The 23,598-nt window shown below is 38.9% G+C and overlaps 2 protein-coding genes and 1 long non-coding RNA gene across 5 annotated transcripts in view; 2 read left to right on the forward strand and 1 right to left on the reverse strand.

Annotated features, from left to right (window-relative positions):
- Window positions 1-5,756, forward strand: part of eml3 (EMAP like 3) — a 58,235-nt gene extending 52,479 nt beyond the window's left edge. For both annotated transcript variants that reach the window (XM_015047157.1, XM_015047166.1), the window contains 7 exons: window positions 1,035-1,102; window positions 1,913-2,001; window positions 2,411-2,508; window positions 3,832-3,919; window positions 4,113-4,211; window positions 4,300-4,430; window positions 4,944-5,756. In XM_015047157.1, coding sequence (XP_014902643.1) covers window positions 1,035-1,102; window positions 1,913-2,001; window positions 2,411-2,508; window positions 3,832-3,919; window positions 4,113-4,211; window positions 4,300-4,430; window positions 4,944-5,150 — 780 coding nt within the window. In that variant the 3' untranslated portion in view covers window positions 5,151-5,756. The remainder of the gene's footprint in view (window positions 1-1,034; window positions 1,103-1,912; window positions 2,002-2,410; window positions 2,509-3,831; window positions 3,920-4,112; window positions 4,212-4,299; window positions 4,431-4,943) is intronic.
- Window positions 251-1,028, reverse strand: LOC106956371 (uncharacterized). The gene is made up of 2 exons (XR_001426759.1): window positions 795-1,028; window positions 251-752 (listed from the first exon to the last, which is right to left on the reverse strand). It is a non-coding gene; the product is annotated as an uncharacterized LOC106956371 (long non-coding RNA).
- A 1,005-nt stretch (window positions 5,757-6,761) lies between the features above and the next one.
- Window positions 6,762-23,598, forward strand: part of mta2 (metastasis associated 1 family, member 2) — a 37,536-nt gene continuing 20,699 nt past the window's right edge. The window contains exons 1-3 of one of the 2 annotated variants that reach the window (XM_015047183.1): window positions 6,762-7,189; window positions 15,161-15,228; window positions 18,252-18,345. In XM_015047183.1, coding sequence (XP_014902669.1) covers window positions 7,162-7,189; window positions 15,161-15,228; window positions 18,252-18,345 — 190 coding nt within the window. In that variant the 5' untranslated portion in view covers window positions 6,762-7,161. The remainder of the gene's footprint in view (window positions 7,190-15,160; window positions 15,229-18,251; window positions 18,346-23,598) is intronic. The other variant, XM_015047192.1, reaches the window with a different exon arrangement.

The following is a 23,598-nucleotide window of genomic DNA, read 5'->3' on the forward strand; positions in this document are numbered from 1 at the left end:
TTACAATAAACAATCCTGAGTTACAGAATGAAAACTTCCTGATAGCATGGCGGCTAGCTGATTACTGCTAGTTCTGATTGGCTATACAGGCAGGCTATACATGCAGGCTGCGAAATGAGAAGCAGGTGATCGGTTTGTGTGATCGGCAACAAGAGACCGTGATCGGTAATCAGCGATCATACACTTTTTCACGAAAATCGGCCGATTATGATCGGTGGCCGATCGATCGGCACACCTCTATTAGATTGAATTAGTTCATTTGGAGTCATTTACTTTATGCCAAATTTGTTTACTTTTTCCCACAATTCAATGCTCTATGCACAGTCTGTGAGCGCCCCCATATGGACAAATAATCAGTAACTGAATTAATTAATAGAATACTAGGGTCCTATATGAGGCACAAGTGCTGAGCATATGGAGGTGAGTATAAATTCGTTAGCGTTTCATAAAATTAGATATATTATTATATAAGTGATTATTCCTTAGCGAGCTGAACTCTGTGCTTAATACTCTTTAGAACAATGTTCTTGTGCTTCCTGTGTTCTCTGACCGTCTGGAAACTTTAACACTATTTAATCTAAGTAACGTAACCCAGACATGCTTGATTATTCCAAAAAGATTGATTTGGTTGCAATCTTTGTTGCAGAAGTTGTTCAAACAGTTTTAGGAGCATGCATGTTTGTTTTTTAGCAATCAGAGTGCTGACTTGACTGATGAGTGGATTTCAGCTGGACTCTTTAACAGCGTCATCTCTATTGATTATAGATGATGACTCTATTGACAGGAGCACCAACTGATCAGCTAACACATTGAAAACTGGGCTTTTTTATTTATTCTTTTAAAGCTAACGAAGCGTCCTGAGATAAGATCCTTACAGAAATATAATCAAATATGGTTTTGTGTAATAAGGTTCAAAACAGAAAGATATGCAGACTGAAGATTTTACTGCAGTCTAGAAAATGTCACAATTTTGCTTTTACAGACAAACTGCATTTATCCAACAAAAATTAAATGAATGTGTTTATCTCTGACAGGAGTATGGGTTGTGTGCTGATTTCTGCCCCAGCGGATCGGTTGTGTCTGTTGGCCTCAGCACAGGAAGGTAAATCACCACAATAACTATGCAACAATGATATGAAGTTCTGCTGATCACATTAAAATCATCCAAAATGGCTGCAATAGGGACAGTGCAGAGTTAAAAGTAGAGCAGCAGCTCAAAAACAGAGGCTGTTAGTCCTGAGCTCAGCTGACTGTGGTTTGATTCCCGAACATGGGGGAACGATCACATTCATTAAGGATTTTTTTCCGGCCACATTTGCTCCTCGAAGTCAATGGGTCCAGTTTTTAATAACGCGTTGGACAGTTCTCAACCCAATTTTAGTATTTTCTGAAAATTCCTTAGATATTTTCTCTACTTGATGCATGCCAATGATTTGACCCTTTCCAAACAGACTGACATCTTTTCCACAACCAACAATGAGAAGCAACTCATTGCACCAGTTGGGGTTAAATAACTTGCTGCCAGCTGAAACTTGCAGCAATTATCCAATAGGAGGCTTTCACCTATTTGCTTAATTACATTCGCTTGGCAGCTTTTTTTTTTGGCCAGGCAGTGTAATTTATTTAACAAAAGGCCGACGCCCCGCAGAGCTGCAGCCTCAGGCACCTGTCTACAGAAGGAGTGTACCAAGATGTGAATTTCCTTCTGGGATTAATAAACTATATTTATCATTCATTCATTTACTTGAAGGCGTTTTACACATCTTTAGCAAGCTGTCAATAAATGTGGAGTGTGTTGCAGTACAATGTAACAAAAAGAGCTTCACCTTGGATTAGTTAGCATAAAGCAGCAGCAGTGCATGTTTGACCTGGCAGCTCCCTGACCGTCTGCTTCTCCCTGTAACTCTGACAGGTGGGTGGTCCTCGATTTGGTAACCCAGGAGGTGATTTCTGAATCCACAGATGGGAATGAACAGCTATCAGTCATGAAATATTCACCAGGTATGCCATTACACTTTTTTTTTCTTTTTCTTAAGAATGTAATACATATCACAATGTTTCAGAACTTTCTGTGCATCTGTAAAATATTCACAGCTCTTTATTTTTTCCACAATCTTATTCCAAATTGTATCAAATTAATCTCTTTCCTCAAAATTCTACACAAAATTAAATGTATATGACTTTTCTGTGTGATTTTTGAAAATTTATTTTAAAAAAATAGAAAACCAAAAAATTGCATTTGGGGGGGGGAATGATAGAATATAAACACACTTTTAGTTAATTCTGTGGTTTTTTATTTATTTATTTATTTTTTCATTTTCTTCTCTGTACATAAATGAGGAAAGAAGGAATAACGTGAAAAACAGTGGAAGTCCCCTTTAACTGAACTAATGGCTTCTTGTGTCTTCAGACGGACGCTTTTTAGCTGTAGGCTCTCACGACAACTTCATCTACATCTACAGCGTGACAGAGAGTGGCCGCCGCTACAGTCGCTTCGGAAGGTGTAATGTGAGTTACATTCATGCATGTGTATCATAATAAGCAGGAAGAAGTAAGAGTTTCATTTAAGTTCTTTCTTTAATTCAATTAGTATGTGAAACACATGTATAGTGTTGATTCCTTACTGACAAAGTGATACATTTTAAGCATTTGTTAATTTTGATGATTGTGGCTTATAGCTAATAAAACCAAAAATTATTTTGTCTAGAAATTTGAAAATTTGCTCTGTACCACTTACAAAGCGAGATAAAGACCAATGAAAATAATATTTCTGAATACTGAAATGTGGGGCTGCTGAAAAGGGCCCACCATGTACTGTCCATGTGCTGTACAGCATATGCTCTCAGTTGTTGGGATTCGGATTCTTTTGCGTGAATTACTGCATTAATGCAGTGAGGCACGGAGACATCAGCCTGTGGTTCTGCTGAGGTGTGGAACAAGCCCAGGTTACCTCGGTAGCAGCCTTCACCAAATCTGCTGCTACTGCTGTCGGTTCTGGTGTCTGTCATTTCTTCTTGACAACAGCCCATAGGTTCTATATTAGATCAGGCCAGTTTACTGGTGTCACCATAGTGATTAAAGCTGTACTTTTAGCAGTGTTGGGCTGTTAACAAATCCTACCGGAAATTGAAAACTTCTCTATAAACCTTGCCAGCAGAGGGCGGCATAGATTGCTGGTGGAAGGTTGCACTTACTCTTGACTTGATAAAACCCAACAGACCAAAAGTAGCAGACATGAAGCTCCAAACCTTCACTGACTGTAGGAACTTCACACTGGACTTCAAGCAACACGGACTGTTCCTATCCAGTCTTCCTCCAGACCCTGGTATTTCCAAATGAAATGCAAATTTTAATTTAATCTGAGAAGACTCAAGACACCTGAGCAATATCCCAGTTCTTATATCCCAGCCAAGCCCTGGTCAGGCAGCGACTGGAAGTGGTGTCAAGGATGGAAGGAAGCTCAGTCCTGATGATCATCATTCTGCTGTCCTCACTACTCTCTGTATACTTTGCCAGTCAGAGGTGTTACATGCCACAAACCAGACTGGGTTGCTGCTGGTCAGTTTGCTCTCTACTGTCCCTCTGTAGGAAGTGATGAGGGTCAGAGGGGGGAGATTTGCTCCTCTCATCAGATGTAAAAATGCTGAAGTTTCTGAGTTTTTTCACCAGACCAGAAGTTTGGAGGGACCATGTCAAAATGTTGACACAGATATACTGTGATAAATCCATACCACAGTCTTATATTAATGTTTATAATGACATTTTCTTTATTAAGAAAAAGAAAACTGAAGAATAAAATAATCTACAATCATATTTGTCTTTTTTTATTAGGGACACTCCAGCTTCATAACTCACCTTGACTGGTCCAAAGACGGCTGTTACATTGTGTCAAATTCAGGCGACTATGAGATCCTCTACTGTAAGTACACATCCAGAATTGTGCAGCTGCGGATGTTATAAACTGAAAAAAAAATTCCATTATCACACCAGGAAAAAATGTGAAGTAGTGATCAACTAAAGTAACTGCAGACCTTAAGAAGGAGAGGCTTGAACCACTTGGAGCACATCTTCTCTATAGAGCCTATTTGACTTCTCTCAATATGTTTTAATAGGGGACATTGCCGGAGGATGCAAGCTGCTGAGGAACCGCTTTGAGAGCAAAGACAGAGAATGGGCCTCTTTCACTTGTGTGCTGGGTTTCCATGTCATAGGTGAGAAACATCAAACACACTCTGCAAGTAAATGTTGTGGCGTTGGGATAAGGAGCCAGGCTGATGCCAGTGTTTCTGTGGTTTGCAGGTGTGTGGTTGGAGGGCTCAGACGGAACAGACATCAATGCCCTGTGTCGCTCCCACAATGAGAAGGTGGTGGCAGTGGCCGATGACTTCTGTAAGGTCCACCTCTTCCAGTACCCCTGCCCTAAGCCAAAGGTACTGCTGACACAGTCATCCTTCATTTCACAGTCACTCTACATCGACAGACTTTTCAGTTGGACTGCAGGTCTAATGAGTCAGTCACGTTTACTAATTCAGTTTAAGTAAGAAAACTTTAATTATATTGCACCTTTCACAGATAAAAAAAACAGATGTACAATTAAATACAAACAACACAATAATTGTGTGAAATGAAATAAAACTCAAAATCAAAAGAACTGAAAATACTTGCCACCACCCATTGCCTGCCTGATTGAAAGAAGCGATCTTCACAGGTTTTAGAACAGGCTTCAGGAACTAATAGTCATTTCTGGCAGAAATTCTGAAGTGTACATAGAAAAATAAACTTGAAACTAGAAATAAGCACTAGTACACGAGTAGTATAATCTTATTCGGCATTGTCATCATGTGACGACAGGATTTCAAAAAGTACATCTTACATTGAGGAAAATGGGGGATTATTCAGGGCTTCCTTTTCAACCTCTCTTCAATGTCCTATGCCCTCCCCAGGCACCAAGTTACAAATACGAAGGCCACGGGAGTCATGTAACCAACGTCTGCTTCACCCACAATGACTCCCACCTTCTCTCCATTGGCGGGAAGGATACCTGCATCCTGCAGTGGAAGGTGACCGGAGGTGGGGTGGGAGAAAGCAGGGAGACACTGGCCTCTACCTCCTCCACCTCCACCAGCTCTCCGGAGCCTCCAGCCAGCTAGACGGAGCTGCTGGTACTACCAGTGAAGGGAGGGAAGCTGTCTGCTCACAGCCACCGAGGCTAATCAGTGATCAGCTTCATTTAGCCTCTGCTGCACCACTGCCGTCAGTCTCATGAACACATAGGGTTTCTCTTCAGGGGAAAATGTCAATTTTAACCCCCTACCATTACTTTGTAAATCCATCTGAAACTGACACATGTAACAGAATCTTTTGGATTCTGATGTGTAAGTGGTGAGGAAAGTTAGCATGTGTGTTGAGTGGAGCATAATGTGACTGTTATTACCTTATAGTTTCTGTGAACATGCTTGTTTTAGTCGTGTTGAGTTTATGTGTTGCATTATAACATACAGTATGCCACAGTGCCTATAGAAATGCTCTTCTATATTTTTGTACTTTAAACAGAAGTGACCAGTGTTGGCCGTTTCTGTGCATTTATGAAACAAAATGGAGAACAACTCCTGTCAACACGAACCCTGCTTATCTTACTAATTCATTCATTTCTGTGACCTTAGATCAGTGTACTTGAAAATTATTACTTGTAGTAAATGTTTTTTTGAATTTTGTATTGATTATTAATACAAACAAAAAGATAAAACTGAAAGTTGTGTCATTTTTTAGTTGTCATTAGAGGGCAGTGTTCACCCTTTAAATGTGAGATGTACTTTTAAAATGAAACTGAGCTTTGTAGAGAATCTCAGTGAAAACTGAAAGTTGGTTGAGAAAATTTTTGTATTAATATTATTCTGTATGGATATAATGGGAAATACAAACAATATATTTATTACCAGGGTTTGATTTTTAAAATTGAACTTTGATCTGGCTGAAATTTCTTGACTTGTAGATGTAGATAGACAGATTGATTTTTTTTTTTTTAACAGCCAAACAGATGTAAAGCATAAATTTCATTTGTTAAAAGGGTTCATCACCACATCTGACTGAAATGTGTAAGAGTATCTATAAGTACTGAAACTGGTGTGTTACTACTAGCAGTTTTCCTGGAAAACACAAAGTATAAATTATGAAAGATGTTAAAATGCAACATCAACTCTGGCTAAACTGTTTTATGAAGGAATTCGAGTTGATGTCTAAACAAAACTAATAGAAAGTTCATCTTGATTGTAGGAAATTTTGTGATATCTATTCTTAAAGGCTCAGAAATATTTATTTTAGTATGTAGAATGAAAACACTTAAAGCTTAAGGTTTGGGTGTGTCCCTTATGTTTGCTTAATTTAGCGTTGCAATACAATGCTAAATTTATTAGAAGTTTTTAGTGTACTTGTGTTTAAAGACAGAGCAATATAACTCACAAATCTTTTACATTCACTGTGGGAAATAAATTGCAGTCACACAATTCTGTTACATTAACCGAGTTTTGTCATCTACACTCTTCTCTTATACTTTTTTTTTAGAAGACTTATTACAAAAATAATTAATCAAGTCTTAATAAGCATTATATTTGTCAAATATTTTTGCACGAAATGCCCTGTTTCTTCCTCATTCATGCCAAAGGTCAGGTTCTTAACTAACCAGGACCCAGTGAAAAAAGTTGTGGGTTCTGCCGCTGCCGGAGATTGTCGACAATAGCCGAAGATGACGATTCGCGCACTGTCGGAGGGGACCTGTGAGTGAGTGTTCCGTGTGCGAGTGTGTGTGTGCTGAACTGAGCGGAGGTGAAGAAGAGGAGGATGAAGCTTGGAGCGGAGGATGGGAGGAAGAGTGGAGTAAGAGACAGGCTAGCTGCGTGTGAATGAGTGAGTGAAGAAGAGGAGAAGGTCGTCTGAGGGGCCGAAGAAAAGAGGATACTTCTGTTTTTTGGGGACTATCTCCGGAGCTTTACTAAGGGAAACTTTTAACTTTTTTACCCGCCACAGCTCGGCTTGAGCCTGGAGCCGGCTTTGTTTCGCGGCGGGGGTGTCTGAGATAAATGAAGGAATAAAAGAGAAGCCGTCGATATTTTTTACCCAAGCGGGGAATACCCTGGAATTGATTTTAATACAGGTTGCAAGAGGATGGCGGCCAATATGTACCGAGTGGGAGGTAAGGAATGGTTTATATATTTGAGACCTCCCCCCCCCTTCGCCTCACACACACACACATACACGCACGCACACGATGTGATTGTTCGTTTTCGATACCCAGGTGGCTAGCCGCTAGCTGTCTATTCGGTTAGCTGCTAACTCAAGCTAGTTATAGCCTAGCTTTCGATGATACTGAAGTTAGCTTTAGATTCATATATACCGATTACACTTGAGTAAAATCTGTTATGCTCTTTTAGGGAACAGGACTAAATTAGATCAGGTCTAATTCTAAATCCGAAAGGCCCAACTTAAACTGATTTATTCGGCACTGTCTAAAGGTTCTTTAAACGTAATTTTTGTAAACATACATGAAAATAAATAATCTGGTTTGAAAGGTACAGTTCTTGGACAGCTCAAACCTGGAATGGATTGCTTTAATAAATAACATGATATTTTCCAGCTATTCTTGACTCATGTCCACCTAATATTAATGGTGTTCATTGTATTTTGGCAATAGATCAGGTCCTTTAAACTTTAAATCCTAGAATCTTTGTGTTTTGAAGCATTTAAAAGAATAAAGAGTAGATTAATTCTGTCCAGTCTTCTAAGAGTTTTCAGATGGATTTAATATTAAATGTGATTTCCAAGGCAAAATAAAACATTGAATATATGTTGTCATAAAGACAATGAGGTTATTACAAACTATATGAAAGTGTCTGTAAACCGCGTATAATTTACTACAAATTTGACTTGACTAAAAATGAACTGATTGCATACAAGACCCAACTGTAAATTTATGCCAAAATTGCTAGAAAATTATTTTCCACCTTAAACAATAACAAGGGAAGTTTCTTGAATCAAATACTGTGTGTAAAATAATGTGCAGGCAGAGTAGAGTAATCCAGCGCAGCTCTGTCTTTACTAAATTGATTATTTCTCATTAGAAATATTCCAGAATCTCTCAAATCCGTGCAACAGCCCTGGGTCTGAAACTTCGGATCAGATGCCGACTTCAATGTCACTTAGCCTTCGTGCGTGCTTCAAGTTTGGTTTGAAAGAACGCCACAATCTATTGAAACATACGATTGTAATGGGATTTTGCAAATAAATATATTAACATTTTTAATCAATATATATAATACTGTTGCTTAATTGTACACCATAGATGAAACATGCAACTTTTACAAACATTAATGCGATATCCCGGCTATATAGTTGTCTCAACATATATCCCACGGCAGATTGTTGTCGGGTTCCGTGAACTGTTCTCTGAAAAGTTTGGGAGGGAAAAAAACAAATTACGGACTCAGATATGACACCTCGGAAAGCTTATTGCTCATGTAGTTGGACATTTGCGGAATAATTTTTAAATTGGCGCTAATGTTGGAGAGTGAAAATGGAAATTCCATGCTATTAGCATTAGCCGCTAAAAAGCCAGAACCTCGCGGGGTCTGTAGCAGCTAGCTTGGCTTCGCCATATCGCTTCATTTGTTACGCTAGCAAAGTTAACCGTGAATGCTAAAATTAGTTAGCTTAAAGCCACCTGATGGTACAGACTGAACTTTATTTTAAAAATGGGTTGAAGTAGAATAGTTTAAATCTCGCATAACTTTAATAATAGAATTTGGTCAGCTGAACACTCGGAGTTATGTTATATTCTGTACATAATATACTTACAAAATACCCGAATACATGTTCCAATTTCCGTGTTAGGAAACTTTCTCATTAGAATAATGGCGTGTGTAAAACCCCACTGAATGAAAGGTGTATGTGAGCAGAGATGATGTACATAACGAATCATGTTTGATACTTCTGAAGGTTTCCTCTGCAGTACTGGGGAGTAAACATGAGCACTGTGGAAGGGACACAAACTTTAGCTGTCATTTGGCTAGCATCTGTTTTTATCCGCGTAGCTTTTAACAGTACTGTTTGGAGAAGCATGGTTTTTATTTTACATATGGTTGGTTTGTTTCTGGTACTTATTCACAATATCTTGTTACGACGTTAGAAAAGAGGTTTTCTCAGTCGGAGAGTGTTGTAGCAGAGGCAGATATGTTTTATGGACAGTGTGGCAGGCTTAGCTGTGTGTAAGCACTCACAAGGGTCCGCAGGGTATTTAGGTCATGCTGATTAAACACTGGTCTGAACAATATGGTGCATAGACGGGGATCTTTATAGTCAATTGTTCTTCACTACTTATATTTGTCATATATGAATGGCTGTAAACACAACCCAGATTGATAGAAGAATTAAAGGTGGTGTTCACTAACACAAAATGCATTAATATGTCTGAAACTCAAGGTTTTGTTGTTGCTGTTCAGAAAAGTTACATGCAAGTGACAATGAGGCGATCACTCTCAAATAAATAGAGACTGTATAAAGACTTGCTTAGAAAAAATTCAGAGCATTGACAAGATGTGAATCTTAACATTCATTTAGGTTAAAAATTAATATGAAAGGGTTTAAATATGCTTCGGTTTACCTGTAGAAACATCAGTTTCTCCTCTGATGAACAACTGGTTGCATTGTGACCCGAATTCAACCTGAACTTCCAAAGTTCTATTGATACCAGAACTCTGGATGTTCTGGTATCAGCAGAACAGCTTTCCTGGGACAGGTAGTGTCATGCAGCTTTGCCCTTTAGAGTTTGCGGTTAGGAAATTTGCTCTTCCTGCAGCTGTTGTATAAAATACAAGGAAATTCTTTCTTTGCACGAGCCTTTAGGTGCAACTGTGTTTCTGAGAGAGTATCTTTGCCTCCTTTAAATCAGCATTTTTAAATTTCTGATAATCATCAGAAATTTACGACTAACATGTCACATAAGATTAAAAATTCTTACTCCTTTAGAAAAAAAAAAGAGATTAAAACAGCAAGTCTGACTGTAAGCTGCTTACTGTCTCCTCTTTGGCGTTGCAGAAAACATAAATCTGAGAAAAAGCGTGACATAAATTAGCATACAGCCCTCTGATTCATTACTTTGTAGAACGGCAGCAGTTACCACAACTGTAACTGCTGCTGTTACAGTTGTAGACTGTGCATAGACTACACAGCCTACAACTGTCTAAAATTTCTGTAGATTTTTCATTGTGAAACAGCTCAAACTCCTGCAGATTGGATGAAGAGAAACAGTAAAAAATCATTTTCAATCTCTGAATCAGGTTAATGTAGGCCTTCACGTTGCATTGCTAATTTGTCCTTAGCGCAATAGCAATACTGCAAAGACCTGCTCGGATTGGATTGTAATAAATATTTTCTAATTACAGAGGTACCTCATGTTCAGGCCAACTATGTCTGTTAAAAAGCTGGGGATGCTTATTTAATGCAGCAGAAAATATTTTCGGAGCACGTTAAAGTGGTTTTTAAAGTCATTAAGAAACTGCAGCACAATCATCTCATTACCAAAGCAACAAACAGCAGATGCAAGTCATGGCAAGATTTACCAAAAATGTTTTCCAATTGTTGTGCAGCAATTTGGAATGCTTCACTGTTTTAGAATGGGATCACATTCTAAAACATGAATGTGTTTTAGAATGTCAGCTGCAGGGACGGCCGGTGGAAGGGGCCTAACAGTTCCTCCTCTGGGGTTGTTCTTCATGTAGCTACATTTATCTCCCCATCGACTCCACTGTAGGAGAGCATTCCCAAAGTAATTCTCTGCCACCTCCATATTTCTCTGTGGTGGATTCAGGGTGATGTGTAAAGCTCTCCAACAAACTTCTGAGGCCTTCACTGAAAATCAGACACCGGTGTCGTCATGACAGTTACAATAGAACTCTGTTTATTAAATTTTTTCTATTGTCGTAAGAATTTAGATTTATTGTGTGAACTTGTGAAGATGATATATTGGACAGGTTTGAAGGGAGATCATTATAAATTTACAGCAATCTATTCAGATTTTAATTTCTCCTAAACTCAATTCATTTTCACTCTACTTTACACCAATTAGGTTCTGTTGGTGTAAATATTTTAAAATTTATGAATGTAGTTTAAGACATGAATATTTTGTAATTTTGTATGATGGCAGACTTGCTTTAACTCAACAGTGTTTCATTCTCAGCAGTTCTTGCTTTCATATGCAATAATATGCAAAAATCTTATTGCTTATTCTCAGGTTTAACGACGTTCCCATTGCTTAATTTTTAGGCCTGCACCAATTGCAGTGTATTGATCGATCACCATCTTTAAAATGTCTGACCTAATGGTTCCAATTTTGGTCGATTCCAATTTTATTTTTGTCAGAAAAGTTGCTAAGTCGGCAACTGTGAGGTGATTGTTGTTAACTACACACATCCAGATGTGATCTGGGGTGGGGGGGGGGTCTGTCAGTCAATCCTGGCTCACATCAGTCCAGAAGGGGGCAGAGGCTGATGTTCGTGGAGGGAGAGAAAATCGCTGGATAATATCGGTTTCTCACGTACGTTTCGACCGATCGTCAATCTCCCAAAATTCAAAAAAATCGAAGATGATTTATCAGTGCACCCCTATTAAATTTTACTTAGAAAATAATGACATGTAAGTGGACAGACTGGATTTCTGACAAACTTCCACACTAGATTCACACAGTTCAAAGTTTACATATTTCTTCCTACACAGATTAGTCGAAAGTCCCCTTTATTCTAGCTCTACCACACCAAACACTCAACGGCATTCTCTCTCTTTTTTTTTGTCCATTTTTTTTCCAAATGCTGCCTGATTCTCAGATGTGCATACATATAGCTCAGAACTATCCAGAAAACAGAGACATGCGGTGTTTCCTGGATTGCAGTTCCTCTGTCAGAGGAAACAAACCATGGAGAAACGTCCAGCATCACTGCCTGAACAGCTACAATTAGTCATGTTAGGCACATGAAAGTGCACGTCCTCCTGTTCACTCTTACCCACTGTTATGTAACAGGGGGATGCCATGTTTTTTCACTGTGTACAGCAATGTGATGCTTCCCTATTCAGGCTTTACATTGCTGTTAAATAGAGCAAGAAATCCTCTCCCTTTCAGAGTTCTTCCTTTTCCACCTCTGCTTGTGGTGATGTATCAGAAAGCAGCCATATCCTCTTGAGGCTCTCTGCCTGCTTGTGGGCTCACCAAATGGAACCGAGCTGCAGGCGGCCTCCGGCTGCTCTAAGCATCCTCTAATATCTCAGTCTGTCTGCATTTATTTTATTCCCTAAGTCATGTTTCTTTTTTTAAAAGAACAATACTTGTTTTGTGAGCATATGGATCTGCACCCAGCATTTTTTTGTTAATTTTGTATCTGTCCCCAAAGTGCGATAAGCTGTGCTGGGCTTTAGGTTTAAACACAAACCACTGTTGCTGACACATCACCATATTAGGAAGAGAGAGATTTGTGATGTGGATGTTAAATATTAGAATAGAAATATGCTTTATTGTCCCAGAGTGGGGGGAATCCAGGTTTAATTGAAGCATGTAACTTCACACAAAGACAGACATATCAAAAATAAAAAACAGAATAGCTTATAGTACATTAGGGGTAAAATGGTCAGATATTACCCACATTCGTCTGATCGAAAGGAATGTGCAGCTGAGTAGCATAAAATGAAAAAAATTCCAAATTGTGTATTTGTGAGTTAAAAACAATAGATTATTTATAATAAGTGACAATAAAAGTACGCAACCAACAGAAATGGTTAAATAAGAGCAGAAACGTTATTTAAATTGATAAAAACTGTGCAGGGATGTAAACATCTCTTGCAGTGTTGATATAAAGTCATAAATGCACTGATATAAAAATTTGAACTGAGATCCAATATTAACACTGCTGTTATGTTACCAATGTTAGATGATTAGATATAAGATGGAAATAAACATTGATTTTATTTCCTGAACCGGACTAACATCGGCCGATACCGATTTATCGTCCATTCCGATATAAAATAACCCCCAAGCTTTTGCATTACAGTAACTGTACTCCCAAAGAAATCCTTTTTATTAATAAAACTGCAGTCAGTTTGAGTCTTCTGCTGCCTTGGGTCATTAACTGCTGGTTTGTGCAGCAAGGTAGGGCGCAGCCACCAGTAATAACTCCTCAATATCTGCTGTACTTATGATAAACAGCTTTAAAATTACACAATTGCCTCAATAAACATGTTAATCACACGATGACTTCAGTTTCATTTACATAAAATCATTTGTCAGGATGTTGAAGGCTTCATATCAAGATCACACCTAAAATTAAAGTCACAAGAAGCAACTGCTTAATGTCAACACAAATCACTCTGAGGATTATCCTTTAACAGGTAGTTTTTCTGTGCGTGTGTGTGTGTGTAAAGCTGATGTGTTTGATGGCGTTAATGATCACTGATGTCACTGCAAGCTCAGCAGACATTTCTCTGGAGCTGTGGCAGTGTCAGGCAGCTGATAAGCACATGTGGAGTTTAAACAGTCAATGTGAACTCAGGACATCACTGCTACTGCTAGTTACCCTGCATCATTTTTCTGGATTTTTCCTGTCATGTTAACTGTTTTAGGAACTGTTCATTCCTAAATCTCAGGAATCAAACACAGATGACTGCAGTGTGGCTGAGCAACTGAGGCTAGTTATATGTGCTTCTCCTGTAGCAGAAACATAGTAAATGAGGAGTGCACTACAGGCACAGCCTGCTCATCTGTTAACTAGCAGTTCTGCTTATTCTTACCCAACAGAACAATAATGGGGAAGGAGTCTCCAGAAGTAGTATAAAACATTAGTAAAAACAGTCAAACTTTGTGAAAGTAACTTTTGAAATGAATTGTGTTAATCCTATTGCCACATTTAGCAGACCCACAGGGAAAATAACTGATTGAACTGATAAGTCTTTGACAGCATGTTCATTCTACATGCATGTATGAATATGTAGGTTTTCATGACAGAGGGGAGGTGAACCGGGTCTCATATCAGGATTATGACCTTATGCTCTAACAAACACACATTCAGTTATAATCTGAAACAAAATTCAAATGAATCCTGGTCATCTATCAGAATATTCCATTTTAGTCGTACACGGCCCTCATATGAACAAAATATAATGTCTGTTGCTTATTTCATAATTCTTTACTGTATTATGTTTTTCCAGTGTAAAACACTTTGAACTGCCTTGTTGCTGAAATGTACTGTACAGATAAACTTGACTTGATACAGCACGTCTCCTGCTGCATGTGACTATGCATTCACCATAGATCGCATTTTGACATTAATCCATACTGAATCGTTCTTGTCTTCATCTTTATGCATGGAAGAACAGATGTGACCTCCCACCCTTAGGTGACAGCAGACCTCTATGGCTCAAAGTCTGGAACGGTTCAAGTTAACAGAACAGAACCCTTTTCTCTTTGTGGTGCACATCTGCACCAGCGGGGTCAACAGCAGTCACCTACTGTTACCAATTTCGCCACTTTCAGACAAAACATTGATATGGGCCAAAATCAGCAGGTCAGACAGATCGATGATCGGCCAGAAAACTGCCATAGTAACATCCAATAAAGTTACTTATACATATGGAAATTTTGCGCATGTGCATTGCACGGAAGGGCAAAAACACTATTCTTTTATATAGTAAGCTCAATTAAAATCTATCTAAACAAACCCAGCAGATCACATCGAGTCACTGACTCACTCCTCCTGTTGTTGTTCTTTGGGTTCTTAGCAAACATAATCCCCACACAATGAATCATCTGTCCAGTCACTGGAAAATAAAAAGAATATTATTTATGAACAATATGGTTTTACAGAAAAAGTAGCCTCAGTCTGATGCCTACTGCTGTTTTGAATAAAAAAAGAACCTCACTATTTTCTCATTGAGCTGGGGTCAAGTTGTGAGGGTGACCACCACCACCTTGAAGTAGTGCAGTTATAGCATCATGTTGGACATCAAATTCTCAATTCCCCCATGTCATCTGTGCATATGAGCATCTCTGGGTTATGCAGTGACTGTGTTGTTTGAAAAACCTTGAGGCTGGGTCATGGGTTGAACATTTTTCTTCTGTTTGTTGTTTCAGACTACGTTTACTTTGAGAACTCCTCCAGCAACCCATACCTGATCCGGAGAATAGAAGAGCTCAACAAGGTTGGTAGTTGATGTTTGTACTTTTTAATGTGTTCAACTCTTACCAGCAGCTAAACCTAAACCTATTCTGAAACCTTGCAAACTGTGGTAAATTATGGCTGTTCAAATGACAGGGCACTGCTTCAGACACCACTGCCATAACAACAGCAACATATGACACAGGGCAGATTCCCTGTCACAGGATTAAGCTCATTTATGTAAGCCACTTGCTCTAAAGCAGTTGTGGAGTTCACCATGAGAGCTAAAAGCTACTGAATTCAAAGAACTGGGTTAAAGGCTGTAGGTCAGTTTTTCAGAATGAATTGTACTGATGTACCTGAATTCTGCTGTTGGGTATAAAGCCCTGTTTGCATTTGAACACATTTTTCACTAAACCTTAACTAACATAATATTAGTTACTGATGTTGTTATTTTTAAACAAGATTTTTTGTTTATTCCTGTGCATATTGAAAGTAATGTAACGTGAAAACATTGTGTCATGGTTATTGTGTAGAAATACTTGTCAATGAAAACATTTGTTTTATGTTAAAGTATAGAAACTATTCTGGGTAAAAGGAAAACTCTTCAGTTAAACTCTGAATTCTGTTCAAAAAAGTTGCAGCGATAAATTGACTCCCATTTGCTTAATTTTGGGTGACGGACAATCGACCCATACACAAGAAGCTGATTTTATCTTCCTCCACAAAAATCTGAACATTAGCCACTTTTGACTTTTTCTCTGCTTTAAGAGAGACTGACAGACAGACCAGGTCACTGTTGACCATCATCCCACTGTGGCCGACTTAGTGACTTAGTTGCTATATTTAACAACTTTTCTGATTAGAAAGAAATGCCATTGGCCATAATTGGAATCGGTAGGTCAGGCTTTTTAAATATTGGTGATCAGCTGGAAATGTGCAATCAGTGCACTGCTGCTATGAAACAAATTTTCATCATTGGGGTTTACATCGGCAATGTAACTTTGTTCTCACTCATCAGTGATGAATTCAGAATTCTCTGTTGCACACAGGGCAAACTGGCTTTTAGATAGTAGCCATTATTTTCTAACCACACACACACACAGCTCTATCATTTTAATTGTCATTTATTTCCGAAAAACTTGTTAATTCACCAGAAATAATTAGAAGTCTTCAGTAATCTGACATGTAACTTCTTCTGAGCTCTAAATCTTGAGGCCTGAGTTGAAATATTATCTTTGCAGTCATTTTAACTTTTCATAGTTCATCCTGCTCCAGCTAACATGTCTGGGTTGATTTGGGTGAATCCTTTTAACCTGTCAGATCAGACCTTACTCACCTGTATTTTAATTAATTCCTGTCAATGAAAGTAGGACTGGGTGAAATACAGATATTTACAAAATATCTATATTGATGCCACATGAGATGGAAAATGACTATATACTTAATTTCCAGAAAAAAATCATCCAAATTAGTCAGTCTTTACATCTGTGCATAAAAGTCAATAGAAGCCTTGTTTGCCCAAATGCTCTTGAACATAAACTTGGTTTGGTTAGTGGAAACAGCTTGATAATCTTTCAGAGGAGGTAAACTCAGGAGACTGTTGGCTGCCGGAGAGCAGCTGATGGTCTCACAGACGTCGAGGCACCAAACAGAGCAGCTGAGCTGGTGAACCAGGAGCAGTTCTAGAAAGAACAATTAACAGAAAACCTTTTTCATTGTTAATGGTGTGGACAGAGGATGAGTGATCTGGCTGGTTTGTAAAACAGCTCTTAGGCTACAGTCACACAGCAGGCAAAGGAGCCCCAAATTCATGTTTGTTTTTTTTTTTGTCCAAATGCCGACTGTTTCACGGTAGTGTGAACAGCAAAAATGAATCCAACTTTTGCCGCTTCCATACGTGTAACTAAATCAGATACATATCCGATTTTCTTTTTTCAAAGTGTTTGCAGTCTGAACGGTCATGTTTCACTTCATCTGACTTTTATTTTAAGAAGTATTAAGGTGAGGATCTCTGCGTTGCCAGACGCCGTTGCTGTGTTGTTTCATAGGAGGAATGCTGAAGGGGGGAGGCAGAGGGGCGTGTCTTTGTGACGCTGACAATGTGTTGGTCTCTCCAAGTGACAGACAAGTGGAAGCACACAGACCGCTTACTTTTAGCAACAATAATAATAGTAAACAGTTTTTTCCGTAAAGGTTAGCAAAACTTTCATGGTTTTTTCTAAATAGGTCTTGAATTACCTTCAACGTATTGTTTTTCTATTTATTGTTTTTTCCCTAAACAAGACAATAAAATTGTCATACTGTAATTGGTTATCATTTTCTGCCCTAATTGGAAAAAGCAGATCCAGTAACCAAATACTGCACTATCTCAACTTTGGGATCCTTTGCTTCTATTTTAATATCTGATCATTTAAAGTATTTTTCTTTATTTCCTGCTTTTAGTCTGGTGTAAAGAAACTGATGAATAATATTGACCAGCAGGAGTTATTCTGGAGTCATAGTCGCTTATGTTTCACAAGAGAAAGCTCAAACAAACAGGGATCAGATCAGACATTTGTTTTAAATTATTTAGACATATTGGTCCCTCCAAGTGAAACTTTGGGCCAATATTAACAAAAAGATGGAAATCAACATTGGTTGTTAATAATGGCCCAGTTTTACTTGTCAGAACAATACCTAAACGTTGGTGTTGGTGTCGATATATTGTGCATCACTAAAATTCTTAAGCATATTATGCTGTGAATCAGCAAAATACCTAATTACAAAGTACAGCAGTGGCTTTAGCACGAAGTGGTTGATTTACAGGTAGAAAGTGAAAGTAAGAAGGAGCCAAGCTGCACTGGGTCAAACTGAGCCACAGATGTATTTAATGGCAGCCTTATTCATTTATTTTGCCATGTAAAATAAGGAAAATACAAATTAGGTGGGAAACTTTTCATGTGTCCCTCTCTGGGTGGGAAACCAGGAATTGTAAAAATGATTGAAGATGGGAACAGAAGCTTGGAGAGGCACACTTATTCTTCCTGATAGTTCCGACCTGAACCACTCATTCTGTGTTTGCAGACAGCCAATGGGAATGTGGAGGCGAAGGTGGTGTGTCTGTTCAGGAGGAGAGACATCTCAGGCAACCTCAACACTCTGGCAGACAGCAACGCAAGTGAGTAGCAAGCTTCTGCCTCCTCCAGGCCCTCCACTACAGCAGGAGTGTATGCATGATATGGCTGGCTGCCTTTAATGAGCCTCTTCCTCTTTGTGTTTCACACAAAAGCCTCAAAGCGCCTCTTCAGCTTTCCTGTTGTGAATTGTAACAAGGCCTGCTCCAGGGTTAAATTAAGAACTCTAGCTGGAACCCAGTTATTCTCAAGTTAATGTTCCTCCACTCGCAACATGGCCGCCTTTCTTTGCAGGGGATTCATCACCTGGCCTGTGGGATTCATCTGATTCATGTGTCAACTGCTTGTTGTTTAATTAAGAAGGGAAATACAGACAATCACATGAACTTACTGTACTGAGACAGAATCATGCATCTGGTTTGTGTTATGTAACAAACACAATGGTTTTTTTTATATCTGGAACAATGTATAGTTTCTCAAGGAATGAGTGTTCTATAACAGACAGGGCGTTCCATTTCTTCTGCTCTGAGGATGAACAACCTGCAGGTGCTGCTGACCAGAATACAGCAGCAGTGATTGGTGGGAGTCAGAGGAACTCTGGGCTGCTTCAGCGAGGTAGATATGCTGGATAGTAGAGCTGGACAGTATGGTGGAAAAACGTATTTCTTACAAGTCAATATCGATAATTATTGACTAGTTGTTTTTTGTTTTGCTTGTTTGTTTTAAGTAACTGAAGAACTTCCAGACTGGTGGCATGATCTCCCATGTTTTATCCAGTTTTTATTCCAAGTCATTGTTTTTATTTTTAAACAGTTATGAGGCACAGTGGCTCAGTCTGCACTGTGAAAGTTACTCAATACGTTGTTGCTAGGTAACCACAGAGTGAGTTAGTTAGTTGATGCCACCCTCCTAACTTAGCTAGCTCTGGGAGGTTGAGCAGTTAAAGTCTTTCCTCTGCCTCCATCCCCCAGAATGCTGTGTGGTTCTAGATCAGAGTGCAGTGAAAAGTTCATATATTGAGTATTCCATCAGATGTATCATCAATCAATATTAATCGCATGTCTATCACAGTATATATTGCTATTGTTTTATTGTTCAACCCTAGTCCAAAGTTCTTTTTGAGTTCATGATTCTTTTCAATTTCTAATTTTGGAGTGAAACTTGTCAGAAAAGAAAATGACTTCTTTTAAAGGAAATTGGTCAACTGTGATGAATGGTGTATTAAAAAATTAGGTAAATATGGGAATGAAAGCTATGCTTGATATTTATAGGGAAGTTCAGATTTTAAGGCATCTGTTTTAAAATATATAAAGAAAAGAAAGGCAAGTTGTGCAAATGTGCTTATATTGCTTAAGAACAGAGTAGCTGAAGACTCAAACTGTAAGATGCTCATTGTGTTCATCAGATGAGCCTGGGGGACGAAACTAAAAATCTAAACTTTGTGTCCAAGATGTGTGGGGTCTGCAGAGGTGTTAGCTGCCTTTTTCCTGATCCCTGACCTGTTCAAGTCCAACTCCTGAACTAAACTGTTGGATGTATTATCAATCTATCTGGTGATTTGGGATTTTCCCTGTTACTTCTTGACTTCCTGTTGTAAATGGCTGCTGCCTGCATTTCACTAAGTAACTATAAAATAGCTTTCTATTGGAAAAGGACTCAGGTATCTGTTACTGTATCCCAGCAAGTTCATTAACTGGGTAACTTATCAGTCATTAACCAGACACAGTGATTCCATTCCAGTTAAATATTAGTGAGTGAGGTCACTGCCACGCATTTTGATTTTTCAAGCCACTGTCTGAAGTCAGAAGCACAAACATTACTCTGGTATTGTCGGTAGGAAGCCGTTATGTTTTGCTTCATACTATGAATATACAATGGACACCGGTACAATTTAGAACCAATGCATTCTGGAACCTGTCCTGACACTGTGCCGTTGTCAGAGAAAACATTGGTTATTTTCATGGAAATGTACAGTACAAACACAACGAAATGCTTCCATTTTCACCAGAAATTGTTGTCATGTAAACAGGGCCTTGGAGTGCAGATTGTTTTTGGCATTTGCAGCAGGTCAGGTCAGCCAGGCTGCATGCTGCAGTGCAGACACACTGAAAGTCCAGTTACCTTCAGTCAAATGGAGGCTGACAGGCTGGGAGTTGTTTGAAACCAACACAGTTACACTTATTCACAGGCACGAGCAAAGTCACTACTCCTTCCACCAAAGATAGAAACATCTCTGAAAATAATCCCCAAATCAATGTAGTCTGACGGGCAAAGAAGAACTTATTTAGTTGACCACAATATGAATGTTCTTATAAAACTCTCATGAATTTAATTTTGAAATTGCGGGAAGAACCAAGTGCATTAGTCCAAGTTTTCAGTATCATCATGGTGCATGATTATCCTGTGGGAGCATTATTATTAGAATAATGGTGATTAATAATCTAACAATGGGGTTTATAAGATTCATTCTTCTGTTTTTTACTTCTAGGTTAATAGAATATATCAATCACACACTAAGGAGCTCACCAGGTGACATCAAGAGGAAAGCATGCTGTTCAAATAAATGCACCAATAATCAACAATCACATTTGTAGCAACCACTGTTGTTGTCTCAGCTGAGGCTCTTTCCCTGGTTTGCCCCACCCTGATCCAGTCCAATCTCCTCCTTGTTTGATCAGAGGGTAGACGGAGGGAGGGAGAGTGGGTGGTGCTAATGACATGCAGTCTGGTAAAAATGGATCCCGTTCATTAAACACCCCTCCCAGACCTCCTCCCGATAGCCCACCTTTCTCCCTCTCCCCTCCTCCTCCTGGTCTAACAGTGCTCTTAACAAAGACATTAAAACACAGATCAACACACCTCAAAATGGATGCAGTCATGTTGGCATGTTTCTCTGTGATGCCACCACAGTGAGACGCTACAGTGGTGTGAGTGTGTGTGTTTGTGTATGTGTGTGTGGCGTTGCCTGAGATGTGACTGATTAGAATGACTCTTAATTCCTTTGTGTGTCTTCCCTGTGCCTTCTGGCTGCTTTGACATGTCCTTGTAGAGCGGCTGAATGAAGAGGTAGCTGATGCCAGCCTCCAGCTGACTGGACTGATGCAGGATGCCTCCGTCCTCCTGTAGATCCGCAGGAACCCAGTATTAATACAGCCGCTCTAGCATAAAGCTCACAGATTTGTGATGATGCAACCATTTCACTTTTCTTTGCTCATTTTGAATTTTAATTTTTGTAGAGCTTCTTATTTCTGCATATTTAGATTTCTCTCAATGAGAACCTTCTTCAGGAGAATGAAAACCAACAAACACTTTCTTTACCTTTCTAGGTGAATAGAATAAAACAGAAATTTCTGTGCAGCTGCAGCACAAGTGTCAGGCAGTCAAAGAAAATAGATTCACAGAGATAGGAATATGCAATACATAAAACAGAATAAAGAACAAAATATTGTATAGTAAGGGCAACATTTCAACATAAATACTCTCTAGAAAACTCCAGTCCAAAGGAATGTGCAATTGAGTAGGTTAGTTTAAAAATGTAGAAAATGTGTCCCTTCATGAGTTTGTTTGGATCTGTGATGGTTCTGGAGTCTAACAGCAGCTGGGAGGAAGGAGCTGTGATAACACTCCTCTGTGCATTTAGGATGCAGCATTCTGTTACTGCGATTATTGACTGAAACAAAAGATGCTGTCACTATTTCCTACACTCAGGTCTCTTTATGAGGTAATTAAAGATGCTGCATTCAGATCAGTTTTTCATTGTTATTGTGAAGTATGCATGGTGTCTAGTGAGATGCAGTTCCAGTAACTCCTGTATTTTACTCTGGCATCGGAAAGACAACTACTCTAAACTAGTGCCCCACTGTTGCCAACTTAGTGACTTTGTTGCTATGTTTAGCTACTTTTCAGACTAAAGGAATTGGTGTCAGCCAAGATTGGAATCAGCAGGTCAGAGTTTGTAAAAGATCATGATCGGCCAGAAAACTCCAATTAGTGCGCTCCCTTTGACATCACCCAGAAAACATTTGATCCAACCCTCCTGTCTTAAAATTGTTGTATTTTAGTGTTTTGTAGAGAAGTGAAAGGAGAAATTTTAAGTACTCTACACAAATCACAATATTACAGTAATCCTGCAAACAGATGCCAGCTTCATTTATTAAAGGTTTTTTGGATCAGCACATAGACTTAGGTGCAATGCCTTATGGGTAATATCAGTAATAGGAAGAGAGACCATGGGATTTCAGTGCTAATCCGACTTGTTTCATGCTGACTTTCAATGTTTTTACTGTTCTTTTTTTGTTTTATGTTAGATCTATGAATGAATCAAACTCAAGTGTTTTAAACACGGCACCCCTGTGATTTGATTGGTTCTTGTTCCCTATAAGCCCGCCTCCAGCTTTTGACTCTTTGTTCAGGTTTCTGAGATGCAACATTACAAACCCAAACAACACAGCCAGGTGAAAGCCTACTGGTTTGGAACTGGGATGTGTTTTCTGTTTTGTTTTCAGTAACAATCATTGTGACAGGAACAGTGGAAATCACCGCTGATCTTCACCTGGTAGAGTAATGATAACAAACCAGATGTGTGTGAATGGATTACAGTTATATCTTCCTTCACAAAGTGAACAATTTCTGATCAGTTTGTGGTGCTCTCCAGTTTAGTGACAGTATTCAAACCCTTCCTGAGATTAAGCTTCTTTTTATTTTTTTGTTTTTTTCATATTTTCACAAAAGCAGAGCATGGCTTATAGATACATAGACATGTTCCAGGTAATGAGAACAACTCGACGTTCCTCTGACCAGCACCAGGCTAGTCCAGCTAATAGAAGTGAACATGACAGTTGTGACATGTATCATGTTTGGGCCACACTCTGTGATGCTGTTCTACATACATCGCCTAGAAACGTATTCACCCCTTTGGATGTTTCACCCTTTGTATTGCTTTTACAAGTCAAACATGATCAACATAATTTGGCAAAACAAGTTCCAAAGAAACTCTTAATGTTAAACTGAAAACTGATTTCCACAAAACAAAGACAAAAATATGTATGATAAAATGAGTGATTTGATAAATACTGCCCCCTTCAGTCAGTATTCAGTAGCTGCTCCTCTGGCTGCAGTCAGTGTGGATCTCAGTCAAGATGCTCATCAGCCTCATGTCTAAAGCGTGCGTACGCACAAAAAACGTGCGGCGCCATATTTTACTCGCAAGTCAGCACGTATAAAGATGAATGCAGCGTGAAAGTTTGCGTAAATATACGCAAACTTTTGATCTGCCGTGAAAATATGTGACAGCCACG

Source organism: Poecilia latipinna, unplaced genomic scaffold (genome assembly GCF_001443285.1).
Source record: "Poecilia latipinna isolate Pla-1442-1.1 unplaced genomic scaffold, P_latipinna-1.0 Scaffold40, whole genome shotgun sequence".
NCBI classification, from domain to species: domain Eukaryota; kingdom Metazoa; phylum Chordata; class Actinopteri; order Cyprinodontiformes; family Poeciliidae; genus Poecilia; species Poecilia latipinna.